This window comes from Homarus americanus, unplaced genomic scaffold, assembly GCF_018991925.1.
Source record: "Homarus americanus isolate GMGI-L3 unplaced genomic scaffold, GMGI_Hamer_2.0 scaffold38554, whole genome shotgun sequence".
Classification (NCBI taxonomy): Eukaryota; Metazoa; Arthropoda; class Malacostraca; order Decapoda; family Nephropidae; genus Homarus; species Homarus americanus.
In genome coordinates, this window is record NW_024744508.1 from 120,001 (window position 1) to 141,375 (window position 21,375).

Here is a 21,375-nt window from a genome sequence, read left to right on the forward strand (position 1 = left end):
GAGAGATTAAAGAGAGAGAGAGGCAACACCCATAACTAAGAACATCAACACAGTCATCGGGAGAAGTAGATGATGATTAGCGTGTCCCCACAGGTGTTACGATATGCCAATTAGCCACAGGTAGAGCCCCATAAGGTGTTAATAGAAGGAGTGTATCTAAATTAACGCTGTGAGTGTTAGGCTTGGGTGTAGCTGCAGGTGTGGTGATGGTGTGACGGTGGGTGACTGCATGGTGTGACGGTGTGTGACGGTAGTGTGACAGTGTGTGACGGTAGGGAGGAACACCAGTGAATTACTCTCCTTTTTTTGTCAAGGTAATTTATGCCAACCGGAAGTTAGACCGGAAGTGGTGGCTGGGTGGTCAGTCCCCACATGCCTGTACACATGACAGGTGTATATGACAGGTGTATACATGACAGGTGTACATAGAGACAGGTGTACACATATACAGGTGTACAATTAAGCAAACGTACACAGAGAAGGGGGGGGGGTGTTGCCCAGTGCAGGTAACACCCTCGAATTGTTTGGGTAATTATCAACAGAACGGAAATTACTGGTGGTCACATTTTATGATACGTAGCCTGCTATGATCTAGTTGGCCACCACCGTATGTTACGTGGCCATGGTATGATCTAGTTGGCCACCACTGTATGTTACGTGGCCATGCTATGATCTAGTTGGCCACCACTGTGTATCATACGTGGCCATGGTATGATCTAGTTGGCCACCACTGTATGTTACGTGGCCATGCTATGATCTAGTTGGCCACCACTGTATGTTACGTGGCCATGCTATGATCTAGTTGGCCACCTGTATGACATGTGGCCATGGTATGATCTAGTTGGCCACCACTGTATGATACGTAGCCTGCTATGATCTAGTTGGCCACCACCGTATGTTACGTGGCCATGGTATGATCTAGTTGGCCACCACTGTATCATACGTGGCCATGCTATGTCTAGTTGGCCACCACCGTATACGTGGCCATGGTATGATCTACTTGGCCACCCACTGTATCATACGTGGCCATACTATGATCTAGTTGGCCACCACCGTATGATACGTGGCCATGGTATGATCTACTTGGCCACCACTGTATGATACGTGGCCATGCTATGATCTAGTTGGCCACCACCGTATGATACGTGGCCATGGTATGATCTACTTGGCCACCACTGTATGATACGTGGCCATGGTATGATCTAGTTGGCCACCACTGTATGATACGTGGCCATGCTTTATTCTACTTGGCCACACTATGATAATTACCTATACTATGGTTTATTTGGCCACAACTGGGGTTACTTAGCCACACTGTACAAAACATGGCCACACTGTACAAAACATGGCCACACTGTGCTACATGGCCACAATTTGTGTAACTTAGAGATAGTGAGAGAACAAAGAAAGGAAGAAAGAAAGGGAATGAAAAGAAAATGGGAGTGAAGGGAAAAGAGACAGACAGACAGACAGACAGACAGACAGACAGGTTCTTCATGACCCTTGACTTATCTATGCATGTCTTGCCTCGTTAACAGTGATAACACAAGCCAATTGCCTTGTTAAATGCTCTCTATTATCTTGTTTATTAACTAACTGTCCAACTACCCACGGCGCTCGTTAAGGCTCCGTTAACCCTTGTCTCTTGTTGTCCTAAAAAAAAAAAAAAAGAGGAGAGGGAGGAGAGGGAGGGAGGGAGGGAGGAGGGAGGGAGGAAAGAGGGTCATGTACCAGATTTACCCTCTCTCTCCTTCTTCCATCCCTTGTCCCCCTCCTTCTCCCTCCCCCCCTTGTCCCTCTCCCCCTCCCTCCCTCTCCCTCCCCTCTCCCTCCCTCCTTGTCCCTCACTCCCTCTCCCTTCCCTCTCTCGTGCCCCCTCCCTCCCTCCCTCCCTTGTCTCTCACTCCCTCTCCCCTTCCCTCTCTCGCCCCCCTCCTCCCTCTCTCGTGCCTCACTCCTCCTTCCCTCTCCCACCTACCTACCCTTCCATGCTTACGACTTTATATAAAGCTCTTACGAGATAAACTAAACAGCTGCTCTGTCTAATAATAATAATAATAATAATAAATAATAATAACTAACAATAATAACAATAATAATAATAATAATAAAAATAATAATAACTAATATATAATAATGATTTTTAATTAAGTTCCACGTTAATATTATCCATGATAAAAATATATTATAACTTTTGCATCAACTTCGAATGCTAAACAGTGTTGCCAGATCATGACGCTAGCAAGAGAGGTCCTTTATTTACAGACCACCATTGGTATACAACAAGGGAAAAAAAAAATGAGAAGACGGTAAGTGGGTGTGGCATCAAGGTGAGGGCGGCAGGAGGCTGGCACAGCGGGGAGTCGTCGTCACTATGGCAACAGCGCCTGGCGTGTTCTGTTTCTCTTGACCCACGCGACTGTTGCTACTCCGTATTGTGTGACCTTGTCTACGGATCTGGTACAATGACACCCCCAAGTCTACTCGTGTTTTATCGCTGTTATTTACGTGTTTATAAACTCCGTAAGGCTTTTTCTGTATAAATCTTGAGATAGAGAGTTTTGGGTGGGGTTTATATGGTTAAAGGAGAGAATAGAGAGAGACAGAGAATAAAAAAATGGTGCTTGGACAGTCGGGTGTTGAGCGTCCACTTGCAGCCTCATATGGTAAGACGGGGATCATGATGCGCGGGCCACTACCCTGTGTGCACCGCCCAGGACCTTCACCCGCACTCCTACCCCACCGTCAACCAATCAGAAACCCCCCCACACAGATATCCCGGATTGTGATTTGTCTCCCATGCAGCAAGTTCACTGAGGTCTGAACCAATGGTTAGTGAGAGTTGCAGAATCGGGGTTGTTATTGGTCCCTCGGGTAGCAACACTGTCGAGTGAGGAGTTTCACCCCTGTCCCTTCTACCTCCCTCCCTCCCTCCCTCAGGCGGGGTGAGGAGAGGGGTAGATGGAGGTAATAGGGGTGTCGTAGTAGCGTCCTACAGGGTGGTTAAGGAACCTTTTGCAATAATTACCCCAAAACGTAAAAAAATTAAATCTTCAAAAGCATAAAATTATATCCCAAGACAAGAATTATATAAATATTTAAACTCAGAAGAAAAAATAACCGAAGAAATTGTTATATGGACGTTGAAGGTCATGGTGAAGATGGCGGCTGTGCCTCTGACTCACCCTGTACGCTCGGCCGTAAGACGTGACCGCACTGCTAATGTGAAATCCCCAATTTTTTTTCTTCCTTACTTTTTTTTTTACTTCTTGGTTTTTATCTGAGAGGTGGGTGAGAGACAGAGAGAGGGAGGAGAGATCAGGGTCTTCCTCCCCTCCCTCCCTCCCTCCCTCCCCTCCCTCCCTCCATCACCTTCCCTCCATCCTTCCCTCCCACCCTCCCCCCTCTCTCCCTCCCCTCCCTCCCCTCCCTCCCTCCCTCCTTCCCTCCCACCCCTCCCTCCCACCCCTCCCTCCCTCCCTCCCCTCCATCCTTCCCTCCCACCCTCCCTCCTCCCTCCCTCCTCCTCCCCTCCTCCCTCCCTCCTTCCCTCCCTCCCTCCCTCCTCCCTCCCTCCCTCCCCTCCCTCCCTCCCCTCCCTCCCTCCATTCACGATCGTTAGCTTTTGTTGACTTTGTTTACCGTCTTGTTACCTCTTTGTTTTACTCTTGTTCATAGTTTCACAGTACGGATGGATCGTTTATTGTCCCAAGTATACTACCGCTAATTGTATGTCATGCTCTCTGTGGTGGCTTCTACGTCATGCTCTCTGAGTGGCTACGTCATGCTCTCTGAGTGGCTTCTACGTCATGCTCTGAGTGGCTTCTACGTCATGCTCTCTGAGTGGCCTCTAGGCCGTGCTCTCTGAGTGGCCTCTAGGTCGTGCTCTCTGGGTGGCCTCTAGGTCATGCTCTCAGGTGGCCTCTCGGTCATGCTCTCTGGTGGCCTCTAGGTCGTGCTCTCTGTGGTGGCCTCTGGGTCGTGCTCTCTGAGTGGCCTCTCGGTCGTGCTCTCTGAGTGGCCTCTCGGTCGTGTCTCTGGTGGCCTCCTGGGTCGTGCTCTCTGGTGGCCTCTAGGTCGTGCTCTCTGGTGGCCTCTAGGTCGTGCTCTCTGAGTGGCCTCTGGGTCGTGCTCTCTGGTGGCCTCTAGGTCGTGCTCTCTGAGTGGCCTCCTAGGTCGTGCTCTCTGAGTGGCCTCTAGGTCGTGCTCTCTGAGTGGCCTCTAGGTCGTGCTCTCTGAGTGGCCTCTAGGTCGTGCTCTCTGAGTGGCCTCTAGGTCGTGCTCTCTGAGTGGCTCTAGGTCGTGCTCTCTATGGTGGCCTCTAGGTCAAGCTCTCTGAGTGGCCTATAGGTCGTGCTCTCTGAGTGGCCAATTTAACCTAACCTAACCTAGATGTTATCGATTGAATTCTTTTAAATAAATATTGGTGACGTTAGCAGTGGTCACAAACTCCCTAGCCTACAGTAGTGTGTTACACAGACAGACAGACAGACAGACAGACAGAAATTTAAATGATAACACCCTGATGTTCATTCTGTCTGTGTTTGTGTGTATATTCAATTACGTGACACTGAATTAGTATGGTGGTTTGTGTCTTTTTGTTTGGTTCGTTTTTTTTTGTGTCTTCAGAAAAGTGCGTTTGCCTTAGACACACACACACACACACACACACAGGACAATGACACTCACAAGGACAGAGGGAGGCCGCCCGGAGGTGGTATCACTGCACATTGTCGACATATGCTATACCCGCTGTCAACACGGTGACCCTTACAAGACGTGACAGTCCTGGAAAACAGCTGACGAGGACAGCAATTTAGCACTTTAGCGTGACGTCTCTCAGCTGACAGCATCATCCATCTGCTGCTGACAGTCTCACACCCATCCACACCTTCATCCACTCTCATCCACTTACACTCGTTTACACCTTCATTCACCTTTATATATATATACAACCATGCCCACTAGCATCCACTTACACCCATATCCGCATCCTGCCTTATATATCCACCCGCATCCACAACCACTAACATCCACCTACATTCACATCCACACCCAGTTTCATACGTCCACCCACACCCACCCACATTTAACCGCACACATCCACATGTATGTATGTATGTATGTATATAGAGCTATGGACTGGTCTTATGGTACTCTATGGAAGCTTGGCCCTCTCTCCCTCTCACTCTCCCTCTCTCTCTTTCCCTCTCACTCTCCCTCTCTCTCTTTCCCTCTCATTCTCCCTTCATTCACCTTTCCTCTTCACTCCTCCCTCATTTCCCTCTCCTCACCCACCTTCCCACCTCCCCCTGAAGTCTATCTCTCACCCCAGCTCTGGACACCCACCCCTCCCCTGCCCACCCCCCTCTGCCACCCCCTACCCACCCCCCAATTGTCACGGGTATAATTCTATGCCAAGTGATTATGCTAATGAGATTATGACGAAGGAATGACGTCAGGTCCTGTTAACTCCTTTGTATATATATATATTTTTTTTTTTCTATTTTTTTCTGTTTCTGGAAGGTTAGGTTAGGTTAGGTTAGGTTAGGTTAGGTTAGGTTAGGTTAGGTTAGGTTAGGTTTGGTTAGGTTTAAGGTGTTTAATCTACAGGTGAAATAAACTGGGTTATCTAATCTACAGGTGATCCGATTAGGTTATATTAGGTCAGCGTTAGAGCGAGTATACTCTACAGGTGAAACTATCCGTGGTGTCTAATCTACAGGTAATCCGGTTAAATATCACACATTCTCAGCACCACAAACCACTACCTCTCACCCTAGTGATTGAAAAATGAACCGACCTCCGTAAAATGTTATAACAAGGGCCAGAAATATCTCCACGAGATTGTTATTTGGCCTCTTGGTACTGTGGGGTGAGAGGGAGGAGGGAGGGAGGGAGGATGGGTGTAGAGAGGGGTAAGAGTGGGTGGGGGAAAGGGTGGGAGGTGAGGGTAGAGGGTAGGAGATAAGGTGGGAGGGGGTGGGAGAGTAAAGGAAAGGGGGGAAGGTAGAGGGAGTGGATGGAAGGGGAAAGGAAGGAAAAGGTAGATGGAGAGGGAGGAAGGAGAGTCTAGGAGAAGGTGGGAGAGAGAACGGGGGGGGAAGGTCGAATATAGAGAGGAAGGAGGGTCAGAGAGTAGGAGAGGGAGGGAGAGAGTGGGGTAGGAGAGTAGGGGAGAGGGAGAGAGTGGGGTAGGAAGGAGGGAGAAGAAGTTAATCCCAATACCGACGAAGGCGTAGGAATGCTGCAGGTGGACTTCTGTGTTGAGAACGATCATGCTGGAACGTCCTGGAAGGTGAAATGTACCTTTGTCTCGGCATTCCAGGTCATCTTGTTAACATTGAGTATTTGTAAGGCGTCGAAGCTATGAGATGTACCTTTGTTTTTGGTGTTCGTGGTACTAGAGGTAAATGAAGCTTATGTGTACACCTTTGTTTTGTTATGTCTGACCATCTTGTAAACACTGAAGTCATTGAAGCTTTGAGAGATATATACATTTATTTTAGCGATCCTATAGTTCTTATTAACGTCGAAAAGGTCTTTGGAATTGAAGCTTCGCAGTCGAATTTCTCTGTACAGGTATTCGATATTGTTTAACATGGTCTAGGGTTTTCAGGGGGTCTTTGTTACTTATGGAGCGACTGCCCTTTTGTTCTGATGTGACCCTGTTGAACTAGTCTTAGCTGCCACAACAAGACCATCCATTGTTACGGTCGCCCTCACACCTTCCTTGTTAACATAGTGTGAGGTCAGGAGGTCTCTGCCGGCCCTCTTGTATAGACGTGGCCTCTTTGTCTTGAGGTCCTAGAGAGAGAGAGAGAGAGAGAGAGAGAGAGAGAGAGAGAGAGAGAGCCCTATTTCTTGTTTTAGAAGGAGGTGTTTGGAGGACCTATTTCTCGTGTTTGGAGGACCTATTTCTCGTGTTTGGAGGTCCTATTTCTCGTGTTTGGAGGTCCTACTTCTGGTATTTGGAGGTGCTACTTCTCTTATCTGGAGGAAAAGTTTCACGTGGCTTTGACCCATCAGCTAAGAAAGATATACTGAACTCTATCTTAACTTCCAGATAACTCCTTCGTCAGAGAGTTCCTTACTACCACAGCTAAGATCCTCACCACCTATAAGCTCTGAGTATCTGTAAACACGAATGATCTCTCTCAGAAACTCCTGCACCTGGAGGATTTCTTAGCTACACAAGTCCTTCCTCAGACAGTTCCTTTCACCACGTTCCTCAGCTGTGATTAAGTGAGGATATAGTTAGCAATTGTGATTACTACTGAAGTGTATATATAAGTCGGTGCCATTAAGTCGGTGCCAATAAGTCGGTGCCATAAACTAGGTGCCAATAAGCATTAAATAGGTGTCGTAACTGGGTACCATAAACTGGGTGCCAATCCTGGATGCCAAAACTGGGTGCCATTAGCGGGATAGGTGATGTTACGGTCTGTTGGCTTCACGGTCAGGGAAGAGATTTGATAACTAGGAAATGTTGAAATGATTGTTTTTTTTTTGGGTCTCTCTCTCTCTCTCTCTCTCTCTCTCTCTCTCTCTCTCTCTCTCTCTCTCTCCTGCCATCGCCATAACGGTCGCTTCCTGAACTTTGACCTTACTAACCACAGTGTGACCTCGGCAACTATGTGTACTATAGCACACACACACACACACACATGCATACATACATACATACATACATACATAGACGGAAGAGGAAGATAATATAAAGAAAATACGTTAATAGAAAATAGACGAGAGAGAGAGAGAGAGAGAGAGAGAGAGAGAGAGAGAGAGAGAGAGAGAGAGAGAGAGAGAGAGATGTATGGAGAAGAAGGAAAAGTTGGAAAAGGAAAGGAATTTGGATGGGAGAGGAGGAGCGCTAGATGGAGGGGAAGGAAAATGGAGGAATAGGAGGAGGAAGAAGAAGAAGAATAAGAACAACAACAAGGAGGAGAAGAAGAAAAAGAAGAATGAACGTCTAGGTAGAAACATGTATCACCTGAGTTAAGCTATGACAGGTAGCTAATTACACCAATGACTCACCTGTCATACATGGTTAGTAGTGTCCCCTTCCCGTTTTTTTTCTGTCTGTCTTTCTCTCTGTTTCTGTCTGTTTGTTTAGATCTCTGTCTGTCTGTTTTTTTCTGTTTGGATGTCTGTCTCTGTCTGCGTATTGTCTGTCTGTCTGTCCCTCCTTCTTTCTCTCCCTCCCTCTCACCTCTCCCTCCAATACCCTCCTTCCTCCTTCGTCCTCCTTCCATCCTCCCCCCCCTCCCCACCTCCTACACACGTCTTGGAGTCATCTGTCTATGAGTGTACGCAGGTGTGGGCGGAACATCTGTCAAGACCAGTACATCTGTTGGCCTACTGTGTCTGTCTTCTGCACATCTGTTGTGGCTTGGCTTAACCCCTGTGTGTGTGTGTGTGTGTACGTGTGTGTGTGTACGTACGTGTGTGTGTGTGTGTACGTGTGTGTGTGTGTAGACTATCACATCCCAATCAGACAGTTAACATATAAGGGAGAGAGAGAGAGAGAGAGAGAGAGAGAGAGATCAGTAGTGTTAGGTTAGTTCAGTTATGGCATCTGAGAGGGGCGTCGCTTGTGGCTCCCTCGTGGCACGCGCGTGGGAGGGGGGGGATGAGGGGAGAGGGTGAGGAGAGGGAGAGGAAGAATGAGAGGGAATGTGAAAATAAGGAGTATATATGGTCTCACGTACCACTCTCCCCCTCTCCACTGGTAAAGGGAGAAAGGGAAGGGGGGAGGGGAAGGGGGGGCCGCCGTGATTAGTATTAATATCAAGCCGGAAATGAGGTGGGTGTCGGGTGATCGAAAGCCACCCCCTCATACCCCTCCCCCACCCCCCCCCCCCCCCCCCCAATCACCCCCTTCACCTCCTCACCCCCTATAGCGTCAAGGTTCCTCAGATTACCCCCCACTCCCCCACCCCTCCCCCATCCCCTCCCTCCCCCAGCCCCACCCTCCCCACCCCCACCCTCCCCCACCTCCCCCACCCTCCCCCACCTCCACCCCTCCCCACCCTCCCCCACCTCCACCCACACTATGTAACAAACGGCGTCACCTAAATATATGATAATAAAAGAGGTTAAAGGAATAATAATAATAATAATAAAAACACACTGACGCATCAACAGACAAACAGACACGCACACACAGACAGACAGACACACACGCACACACACGGACAGACACACACGCACACACACACAAACACACGGACAAAATAGTTTTAAAAAATTCCTTAACGAAATTCCAAGTTGGCTAATAAGACCTCCGAAATGTACAGGTAAGTTCAAAGGGTTAATTTACCTGGACCAACCTTCCCCAAATACCTCACCTGGATATTATTGTCTGTACTAATGAGGTCTTGAACATGGCTGACTGACTTCCTGATACAACCACACCACGGAGGGGGAAGGAGGAGGGGAGGGAAGGGGGAGGGAGAGAGAAAGGGAGGGGGGTGTGATGGTGTTGGAATTGCACTGAGAGTCTACTATAGGTTAGGTTAGGCTAGGCTAGGCTAGGCTAGGCTCGACTCGAGTAGGTCAGATTAGGGTAGGTTAGGCTAGGGTAGAATAGGTCAGATTAGGGTAGGTTAGGCTAGGGTAGAATAGGTCAGATTAGGGTAGGTTAGGCTAGGGTAGAATAGGTCAGATTAGGGTAGGTTAGGCTAGGCTAGGCTCGGCTCGGGTCGAGTCGAGTAGGTCAGATTAGGGTAGGTTAGGCTATGGTAGAGTAGGTCAGATTAGGGTAGGTTAGGCTAGGCTAGGCTCGGCTCGGGTCGAGTCGAGTAGGTCAGAGTAGGTTAGGTTAGGTTAGGTTAGGTTATTTAATCTCCGAGTGATCCCTTTAACGTAAGAATCTGGGGTCAGCTACACGAGACCGCAAATTTCCGTTGAAGTTATCCAGACTGACACCTGAATCCTAGATCACGCCACAGGAGGAGGAGGAGGAGAAGGGGGGAGGGAAGAGGAGAGAAAGGAAGGAGAGGAGGAGGAGGAAGAGGAGAGAAAGGAAGGAGAGGAGGAGGAGGAGGAGGAGAAGAAGAAGAAGAAAGAAGAAGAAGAGAATTGTTAGGTGAAAAGAATTGGAAAGAGAAAGAAGTAGAGAATGATAGAATGTGGGGGGGAGGACTAAGGGAGAGAATGAAATAGGGAGAGAGATTGAGGAGAGTGAGAGGAGAGAGAGAGAGAGGGGGTGGGGAGTTTGATCACTGTGGCAACATCAGCCAATACCCGCAGGTTTGGTACGTGGTGTTACATGACGGTCTGAACACCTCCCTCCCTACCCCACCCTCCCTCCTACACCCTCCTCTACACCCTCCCTCCCACCCTCCTCCTACACCCTCCCTCCTACACCTCCCTCCCTACCCCACCTCCCTCCCCTACACCCTCCCTCCCTACACCCTCCCTCCTACACCCTCTCCTACACCCCTCCCTCCACCCTCCCTCCCTACACCCCTCTCCCCCTACACCCCTCTCCCCTACACCCCTCTCCCCTACACCCTCCCCTCCTACACCCTCTCCCCTACACCCTCCCCTACACCCCTCCCTCCTACACCCTCCCTCCCCTACACCCCTCCCTCCCTACACCCTCCCCTCCCTCACCTCTCCCCACCCTCCCCCTATACCCTCCCTCCCCTACACCCTCCCTCCCCTACACCCCTCCCTCCTACACCCTCCCTCCTACACCCTCTCCCTACACCCTCTCCCCTACACCTCCCCTCCACCCCCCTACACCCTCCTCCCCCACCCTCTCCCCCTACACCCCTCCCCCACCCCCCCCCACCCCTCTCCCCACACCCCCACCCTCCCCCCACACCCTCCCCTACTCATCTTCCCTTATCAACTAAGCTTCTCCCTCTCCCTTCCATTACCCCCAGAGAGGTAACGTGATCACTGTCATATGCATTATCCTATCCACGAAATGAAACAGGATGTGGACATATAATACGAGAGAGAGAGAGAGAGAGAGAGTTCAAAAGTCAGTATAAGGGATCAGACGCGAAGTATAAGGGTTCAAAGGTACATATAAGGGTTCAGACATCAATATAAAGGTTCAAGCACGAAGTATAAGGGTTCAGAGATAAATGTAGGGGTTCAGACATGAGATTAAGGGTTCAGGCATCAGTATAAGGGTTCAGGCATCAGTATAAGGGTTCAGGCATCAGTATAAGGGTTCAAACACAGGTGTGAGAAGGTTCAGAGGGACTTCACCATCAGTGTTTAGACCAACATCATCAAGCTCGTCAAACTATACACCTGATGTTTACCTGTGTGTCATTATCTTTCTCTCTCTCTCTCTCTCACACACACAAGGGTTAACGCAAGCCATCTTGATCTGCCCAGCACCTGTCGAGTCGTCTCCCGGAGTCAAGTGTATTCGTGGAAATTAAACGTCACCATCAAATAAGCCATTACGTCACATTCCTCCCAACCAATGACATCATCAGCATGACATAATACTAGATGGAATGCTGCAACCCTATTCGCCCAGATGAATTCCTCAGTGACGTCACCAATTTACGTCATCAGCAAAATGTAAACAATAATGGCGGCTCGAGGAGAGGTTTCCGTCTCGATGTCTCGTCAAGGCGTCAAGTTACGCTCTTAAGGATTTGCTTGAAGCGTAAATTTGAGTGGAGTTTTAACACTTGTGATATGTTGAGCGTATCTCCGTGTTATGTTGTTGACGGTAGTGTTATTATTATTGTTGATGTTGTTTTTGTTGAAGGTAGTGTTATTAGTAGTAGTAGTAGTAGTATGAACTATTTAACTAATTATATAATCAGTCATCAAAGTAATCGACTAGCTAATTAATCTCTAATTACTCAACTAACGAGCTAACTAATTACCTTAGAGGGTTGGTAGAGGCAAGTTATATACTCCCTCCCTGAGTCGACTTATGCCAGGAGGGAGAGGAGGGGGGGGAGGGAGGGAAGGAGGATGGAGGGAGAGGGGGGGAGAAGGAGGGGAAGGAGGAGAGGGAGGAGGGAGAAGGAGGTGGAGGGAGGAGGGAGGGGAGGGAGGAGGGGAGGGAAGGAAGGAGGAGGGAGGAGGGAGAGGGAGGAGGGAAGGAAGGAGGAGGGAGGAGAGGGGAGAAGGAGGGAAGGGAGGGAGAGGGGAGGAGGGGAGAAGGAGGATGGAGAAGAGAGGGGAAGGGAGAGAGAGAGAGAGAGAGAGAGGGGAGGGAGGGAAGGAGGAGGGAGGGAGGAGAGAGAGGGAAGGAGGATGGAGGGAGAGGAGGAGGATGGAGAAGGAGGGAAGGAGGAGAGAAGGAGGAGGGAAGGGAGGAGGGCGATAGATGGAGGGAGGAGAGGGAGGGAAGGATGGAGGGAGAGGAGGAAGGATGGAGGAGGGAGGGAGGGAGGATGGAGGGAGAGGGAGGAGGGAAGGAGGATGGAGGAGAGGAGAGAAGAAGGTGGAGGGAGGGAGGAGAGAGAGAGAGAAAAAGGAGGGAGTGAATTAGGGAGGGAAAAACAGACCGGAGGGAGGAAGGGGAAGAGAGAGGGAATGGAGGGAGGGAGGGAAGGAACTATAATACCACGAGTGTTGAAGACAAGTGAGTGAGATAATGTGGGAAGGAAGACGTTGGAGGAGGGATGGAAAGGGGGGGGGGAATAGGGAGGGAATCATTGCCTTAACTTAAACCTACGAGTATTACCTATCCCATCCCTACGCTTGATATAATATCCCTTAAATATTCCTCTCAATAATGTTTATATAAGGCGTATATTAACCATTGCGTAAGGGCGTATTTATTCCTCAGACTCTCCAACTACGCATCTCTTCTATACGCCTCACGTGGCAGTCAATGTGTGTGTTGTTCTTAGATGAGACAGTAAGCTGTTCTCTGATTGGCTAATACTGACGAAACTCCTCCTATGATTGGTTAAAGACGCAGCAGGGGATTGGTTGCATCATGACGTCATTAGTAGGTAGCAACATTCGTATCTGTGATAAAATTCATTGCATTTTATCATCACTTAATCAATTATAACTCTCCTTCAACTTATCAAAACAAACAAAAAAATAAATAATTAAAATAAACAAATATAATAACAAATATAATAAATAAAATAAGAATAAAATAATAAATAAACGTAAGGATAATACTAAGTGTTGCCATCAAGTGAGCATTATTATGTTGGCAGAGGAGGACGTATAAATCTATGACGTCATGAGGAGGACGTATAAATCTATGACGTCATGACCGACACACGTTATTCCTAGTAGTTTGTCTCTCACGTTCTCTCACCTTCTCTCACCTCTCTCCTTCTCTCACCTCTCTCCTTCTCTCACTTCTCACCAGTTGCGTCAGTAGTGAGAGAAACGCCTATGGGTGAGTAGTAGGGGTTATATAAGTTAACTCACTGTGCTAATCCTGTCTCAATCGTCCTAATCGTGACGTAATTTGACTAATCTTATTGTTGTTGTTAATCAGTCAGTCAGTCGTCAGCCAGTCAGTCAGTCAGTCAGTCATCAAGCCAGTCAGTCAGTCAGTCATCAAGCCAGCCAGTCAATGAGCCAGTATGAATCAGCCACTCAAGATTGGATTACATAGAGATACCAGACGCAGCTTGAGATCCCTGAGACCATACAATTAGACTATAATATAAACATCGGTGTATGAGTGGTGTATGAGTAGTGTATGAGTAGTGTATGTAGGTGTATGAGTAGTGTATGTAGGTGTATGAGTAGTGTATGAGTAGTGTATGTAGGTGTATGAGTAGTGTATGTAGGTGTATGAGTAGTGTATGTAGGTGTATGAGTAGTGTATGAGTAGTGTATGAGTAGTGTATGAGTAGTGTATGTAGGTGTATGAGTAGTGTATGTAGGTGTATGAGTAGTGTATGTAGGTGTATGAGTAGTGTATGTAGGTGTATGAGTAGTGTGTAGGTGTATGAGTAGTGAGTAGTGGGGTGTAGGTGTGGAGTAGTGTAAGTGAGTAGGGTGAGTAGTAGTGTAGGTGTATGAGTAGTGTGGGTGAGTAGTGTATGTAGGTGAGGGAGTAGTAGTGAGTAGTGTGTAGGTGTAGTGTATGAGTAGTGTATGTAGGTGTATGAGTAGTGTATATAGTGTATGTAGGTGTATGGTGGTATGTAGGTATGAGGTAGTGTATGAGTGGTAGTGAGTAGTGTATGTAGGTGTATGAGTAGTGTATGTAGGTGTATGAGTAGTGTAAGGAGTAGTGTATGTAGGTGTATGAGTAGTGTATGAGTAGTGTATGAGTAGTATGAGAAAGGGTGTAGGTGTATGAGTAGTGTATGAGTAGTGTATGAGTAGTGTGTGTGTATGGGAGTAGTGTATGTAGGTGTAGGAGTAGTGTGAGTAGTGTGGGAGTAGTGTATGTAGGTGTATGAGTAGTGTATGAGTAGTGTATGAGTAGTGTATGTAGGTGTATGGAGAGTGTATGAGTATGAGTAGTGTATGAGTAGTGTATGAGGTGTATGAGTAGTGTAAGGAGTAGTGTAGTGAGGTATGTAGGTGTATGAGTAGGGTATGAGAGGTGAGTAGTGTAGTGAGTAGTGTATGTAGGGAGTAGTGTATGAGTAGGTGTATGAGTAGGTGTATGGAGGTGTATGAGGTGAGTAGTGTATGTAGGTGTATGAGTAGGGTAGAGTAGTGTAGTGAGTAGTGTATGAGTAGTGTATGTAGGTGTATGGAGTAGGTGTATGTAGGTGTGGGTATGAGTAGTGTAGAGTAGTGTATGTAGGTGTATGAGTAGTGTAGGGGAGTAGGTGTATGAGTAGTGTATGTAGGTGTGTGTGGAGTGGTGTGTGGGTGTATGGTAGTGTATAGTGTAGGTGTGAGGTAGTGTATGGTGGTGTGTAGGTGTATGTGGGTGTGTGGTGGTGTATGGTAGTGTATGGGTGTGTGGGTGGTGTATGAGTAGTGTATGGTGGTGTATGAGTGGTGTATGGAGTAGTGTATGTGGGTGTGGTGGTGTATGAGTAGTGTGTGGTGGTGTGTGTGGGTGTGTGGTGTGTGGGTGTATGGTGGTGTATAGTGGTGTATGTGGGTGTATGGTGGTGTGTGGGTAGTGTATGGAGTAGTGTATGTAGGTGTATGAGTAGTGTGTGGTGTGTATGGAGTGGTGTATGTGTGTGTGTGTAGGTGTGTGGTAGTGTGTAGTGTGTGTGGGTGTATGAGTGGTGTATAGTGGTGTATGTAGGTGTGTAGGTAGTGTATGATGGTGTGTGGTAGTGTATGAGTAGTGTATGTAGGTGTATGGTGGTGTATGGTGGTGTGTGGTGGTGTATGAGTAGTGTATGTGGGTGTATGGGTGGTGTGTGGTGGTGTATGAGTGGTGTATGTGGGTGTGTGGTGTGTGTGTGTGTGTGGTGGTGTATGGTGGTGGTGGTATGTGGGTGTATGGTGGTGTGGTGGTGTGTGGTGGTGTGTAGGTGGTGTATGAGTGGTGTATGTAGGTGTATGGAGTGGTGTATGGTAGTGTATGGTGGTGTGTGGTGGTGTGTGTGTGGGTGTGGTGGTGTATGAGTAGTGTATGAGTGGTGTGTGTGGGTGTGTGGTGGTGTATGGTGGTGTATGTAGGTGTGTGGTAGTGTATGTGGGTGTGTGGAGTGGTGTATGGAGTAGTGTATGAGTAGTGTATGTAGGTGTATGAGTAGTGTGGTGGTGTATGGGTAGTGTGTGGGTGTATGGTGGTGTATGAGTAGTGTGTGTGGGTGTGTGGTGGTGTGGTGGTGTGTGGGTGGTGTGTGTGGGTGTATGAGTAGTGTATGAGTAGTGTATGAGTAGTGTGTGTGTGTAGGTGTATGGTAGTGTGTGTGAGTAGTGTGTGTATGGTGGTGTATGTGGGTGTATGAGTAGTGTATGTAGTGTGATGTAATGTAGGTGTATAATTTAACAACACTGAGGACGGTGGTAGATGATGATGGAGAGAGAGAGAGAGACACTGGAGCCATAAGGAACATGGTCCATTAGAACTAGTGCCAATAAAACCCGGTACCGACTACAACTGGGGGACCTATTAAGAGTTGGGGAGATTCATTTAACACAGGTCGGATTTTTTTTTTTTTTAATACGAGTTAATTCGGGAAATATTAATTCCCCTACCGTTTCCCTCTCTCTCTCTCTCTCTCTCTCTCTCAGGTGTTTGGGTACGATCTTGTCCCCTACAAGCGCCTTAACATAACAGGTTAGAGAGACACACATCAACAAACACAACAGAAAAACTCTTATTCACATTTGGACTCTGTTTACCCTACGCCCATGCCCTACGCCCACACCCCACGCCCATGCCCTACCCACCCCTACCTCAACGCCCACACACCCACGCCCTTGTCCTCACCCTACACCCAGCAATCTGACTCTACGCCCCACCCTACGCCCCACCCCTACCTCAACGCCCCCACTGTCCTCACCTACACCCAACTGTCTACACCCACACCCCTACACCCACCCCTACGTCCTCACACTACACCCAACAGTCACCACGCCCCTTCCCTACACCAGCGCCCACAACGCCTCTTAAGGTCAGCTAAAAAGCAAGTGGGCATGTTTAGGCGTCGTGTCCTTCAGCTAAAAATTAGCCTTGAACTGGTGCTGTAAGGGCGTTAGCTGGTGACCGCATTTGTGTCCAGATTTAAAGGGTGTTCAGATTTGGGATATGTACAGATTAGGGTATGTACAGATTTAAGGGTGTGTTCTGTAGATTTAAGGGTGTTCAGATTTAAGGGTGTTCAGATTTAAGGGTGTTCAGATTTAAGTGTGTGCAGATTTAGGGTGTTCAGATTAAGTGTCAGATTTGGTGTTCAGATTTAGGGTGTTCAGATTTAGTGCAGATTTAGGTGTCGAGAGATATAATTTAAATTCAGATTTAAGGGTGTTCAATTATGGTTTCAGAAGTACAAACACGGGTACAGATTTCGTTATAAATTACCATTACAGTAATTATTATTATTTAGTGACTGTATGTAGATTCACCCCCTCCACCCTCTCACCCCTCCTCTCCTCACCACCCTCTCCCCCTCTCACCCCCTCTCCCCCCTCACCACCCCTCTCCCCTCTCACCCTTCCCACCCCCCCCCCCACCCTCTCCCCTCTCACCCCTTCTCCACCCCTCACCACCCCTCTCCCCTCTCACCCCTTCTCCACCCCTCACCACCCCTTCTCCCCTCTCACCCCTCCACCTCTCTCCCCCCTCCCCTCTCCACCCCCACCCCCTTCTCCTCTCTCCCCTCTCACCACCCCTCTCACCCCTCTCACCCCTCCTACTCCCTATTTAAGGAATCATTTCACACTTGATGACAAAGTTTTAAGATCGAGTATGGGCGATCTGTGTCTCCTCCTCCTCCTCTTCCTCCTCCTCCTCCTCCTCCTCCTCTTCCTCCTCCTCCTCCTCCTCCTCCTCCTCCTCCTCCTCCTCTTCTTCTTCTTCATCTTTCTCCTCCTCCTCCTCCTCCTCCTACTTCTCTCCCTCCCTCCCTCCTCCTCCTGTAGGTGTCTTTCGTGTGTCTGTGGATGAACTAAAACTACCTATCATCAATCACAGGTGTACACGAGTCATCAATCACCAATAACAGGTGTATGAGTCTCCAGTTATCAATCACAGGTGTACACGAGTCATCAATCACCAATAACAGGTGTATGAGTCTCCAGTTATCAATCACAGGTGTACACGAGTCATCAATCTACAGGTGTATGAGTCTCCAGTTATCAATCACAGGTGTACCGAGTCATCAATCACCAATAACAGGTGTATGAGTCTCAGTTATCAATCACCAATAACAGGTGTATGAGTCTCCAGTTATCAATCACAGGTGTACACGAATCATCAATCACCACAGGCGTATCAATTACCAATCACAGGCGTATTAGCCGGTGTGACGTCACTTCGGTTACTCACCCCAGTCGGTATTTCCGGTAGAGGTCGACTACCGGGCCGTACCTAACCGGGGAGGGGTAGGAGAGGTCCGGCCATACCAGTTATGCTTACGCTGAACCGGGACACTGGCGTTTCTCTTTATATTACCGGGAAAATGCTCCTTCTTACCGGGAAAATGCTCCTTCTTACCGAAATGCTCCTTCTTACCGGGAAAATGTCCTTCTTACCGGAAAATGCTCCTTCTTTCCGGAAAATGCTCCTTCTTACCGGAAATGCTCCTTCTTACCGGAAAATGCTCTTTATTAACTGTTACAAGAAGAAAATGCTCCGTTTACTTACATTAATAGGTAAATGCTCCTTAATAAGCCGTTATTTGAGGTTAATACTCTTTCTTGATCATTTACTTGGGGGTCAATGCTCCAAACTACGAGTCAATGTCTTATACTATCGGTCAATGCTCCTAAAAACTGTCACTTGAAACCAATGTCCTATACCATTACTTGGGGGTCAATGCTCCGTATGTGATTAATTAACAGAACAATGCTACCAGTCAGAGGGTAACGCACTCTGCGCCCGTTACTGGGTCAACGCACTCAATTGTTCCGTTAGCTAGGAGAAAGGTGTTAACCCAGCGACCACACGTAACTGTGTGTGTGTGTGTGTGTGTGTGTGTGTGTGTGTGTGTGTCTCTCTCTCTCTCTCTCTCTCTCTCTCTCTCTCTCTCTCCCCTCTCTCTCTAAACCAACCCTAGTTAATGTTTAGTATTGAGTTAATGTTTATATAGGAAAATAAACACTCAAATCGGTGTTTTATTTATGTTTTTAGTGTTTTAGTGTCGATTTTAACATTGACGGATTTTTTATAATGAAATGTGGGTTTTTTTTCTATACCTGATGATTAATATTCTTTAATTGTTGAAATATAAGGATTTATTTTATTTTATTTTTATTTAAATAAGATTATGCGTTAATTATAATGGGGTTCGTACGCTGGAATGCAAAAGTGGAAATATTTTTTAATCCGTAATGCGCAAATGAGTCAAGAGTCACCCTTTCAGGATTCCAAGAATGACTTGTTCGTGTATCTGACTCTTGACTTAAATTAATTATTCCTCTAATTATATAATTACTTTAGTCAGTGATATTTTATTATCTTGACTAATTATATACACTAATAATTCGTACAAAATAGCATTAATTAATTTATCAATATCAGCATATAATCAAAATATTTGTCTCGGTAAGGAGAAAGAGTTCGAACATAAATTTGGCGGGAAAGAGAGGCTATTGGCTGAGTGGTTGTGACGTCATATGGTGGAAAGAAGTGGCGGGAACTGAGAATAGGTTATCAATGGCTTAAACTCCTGCATTCCAACGGGGTGTTGCATTAGATGACCTACAATTGTGGGGTCTATATGAGTCACCCGTTAGAAAATATGTGAAATTGAGACAAAAAATTGAATAAAATCTAAAAAATGGTGAAGAAAACAGGCAGATAATAATTAACACGTTCTATAATTAAATATAAAAATGAAATGATTGATAATAATAATAATCGTATCTCTCTCTCTAATCCACTTACGCCTTATCCACCTTTCCTCATTTCCATTTTCATCTCCTTCTATACCACTTTCCTCCAACTCCACTTTCACTTTCTCTCCTCTTCTCCTCCCTCGTCTTCCTCCTCCTCCGTACACTCCATCTCTACTTTCATCTTACATTCTCCTCACCCCCACCTCCTCTTCTTACCTATTCAACTTCTCCTATTCTCCATTCACACCCCCACCCCCACCCCTGGTATGGAGGGAGGGGGAGGAGGGTCACGTGTCCAGCTGGTCTTACAAAGAGTCTTAAGACGCCCCTCTTTGTTGTCACTAAGACCCGTCTGAGTGATGAGGAAACTTCCAGAAGGCGGCAGCGTGGGAGAACACCTGCCCATTGTGGTCGACCATGGTCCTCTCCGGCTCCATCGACTTCAGAGGGGAGGGGAGGGGTTAGATTAAGGTGGTTTAGGTTAGCTTAGCGTTAAATTAGGAATGGTTAAGGTTAGGTTAAGTTAGTTTGGTTAATGTTGAGGTAAAATAAAACGATATTTTGAGAATATCAGACGACACGTGTTTTCTCCTTCCTCTCTTCCTCCTCCCTTCCATCTTCCCTTCTCTCCTCCTCTCTTCCTCCTTCTTTCTCCTCCTTCTCCCTCCTCTTCCTCTCTTCCTCCCTCCCTCCTTCCTCTCCTCCTCCTCCTTCCTCTCTCCTCCCTCCCTTCCTCCTCCTCCTTCCTCTCCTCCTCCTTCTCTTCCTCCTCCTTCCTCTTCCTCCTCCTCCCTCCTTCCAAAGACCTCAACTTTACCCCAGAGACAGACACCTTTCCTGACTGGTATTCTGCTTGAAGTGTCGACAATCACCTTCTGCTATTCTTGAACACTCGAGACGGTCATCCAGTTACACAACCAGTTACCCAGTCAGCGACCCACTCAACACACACCACACACACCACACACACACACACACACACACACACACACACAGGTAACCCACACACGACACAACGACTCACCTCGTGTGTTCGTATGGCCAGGTTGAGCCACCCACTGACACCACTACACCTGTCATTAACAGCTGTGGATCACCTGCAGATTAGCTCCTCCCCTTTCTCCCTCCTCCGTCCTCTCTCTCCCTCCCTTTCTTCCCTTCTTCCCTTCACCCACCTTCCCTACCGGGAGATACGCGAGGAAACGCTTTTTGAGGAATGAATTTTTTTTTTTGGCCAAATTTCGTTCTGAAATTTGTGTTTACGTCCAGGTCTTGTCAAATGTAGGTTCACGGCTGAATACACCGGTTGTCTATGTAGTAGTCCCGGCTGTGTAGACTACCAAGGCTATTCAACCGGTGACGGGTGAATAGCCACGGTGTATTTTACAAATTTATGGCAACATTACGTTTTCTGTTCAAGTTATTACTCAATGTTTATCGTCTCAACTCCTTCGATTCTTCTGTATTATAATTTAACTGAATATTCTTCAATGTATGACTATAAGAGTATTGTATAATGTTGTATTAATGTTGTATTTCACTTACCAACAAAGATGGAGTGATTTATTATCCTAAACTCCTGAAATGTCAACAAATATGAATAACAACTACGGCAGTGCTCCCCGTCGTATAGAAAACGGGAACAAATGCGAGGGGAAACTACTGAACATCACCTCCAGACGCTTGACACGACCAACAATATTCATAATCACAGTCGCTTACCTCTACACCACCAGGTAATTGGCCCAAACCTCAATTTAAATAGAGCTTTGGGTTACCTCCTCACCACCGTCCCTATTACCTGTTAAAGCCTCACCGACAACGAGCCTAAAAACTGCAAAAAAAAAAATCCAGTTTGTTTAGAAAAAGGCCTACTCGTACCCTCCCCACTCCCCCCCCCTTCCTCTCCCTCCTCCTCTCCCCCTTCCTCTCCCCTCCTCCTCCTCGGTCAGCACCTAGGCCTACGTGGTGAAGGTTGAC

General features: G+C 47.3%; 1 protein-coding gene across 1 annotated transcript in view; it reads left to right on the forward strand.

Annotated features, from left to right (window-relative positions):
• The first annotated feature begins 6,244 nt into the window (after positions 1-6,244).
• LOC121877949 (putative mediator of RNA polymerase II transcription subunit 26) overlaps positions 6,245-21,375 on the forward strand; it is a 37,683-nt gene continuing 22,552 nt past the window's right edge. The window contains exon 1 of the mRNA XM_042383923.1: positions 6,245-6,298. Coding sequence (XP_042239857.1) covers positions 6,245-6,298 — 54 coding nt within the window. The remainder of the gene's footprint in view (positions 6,299-21,375) is intronic.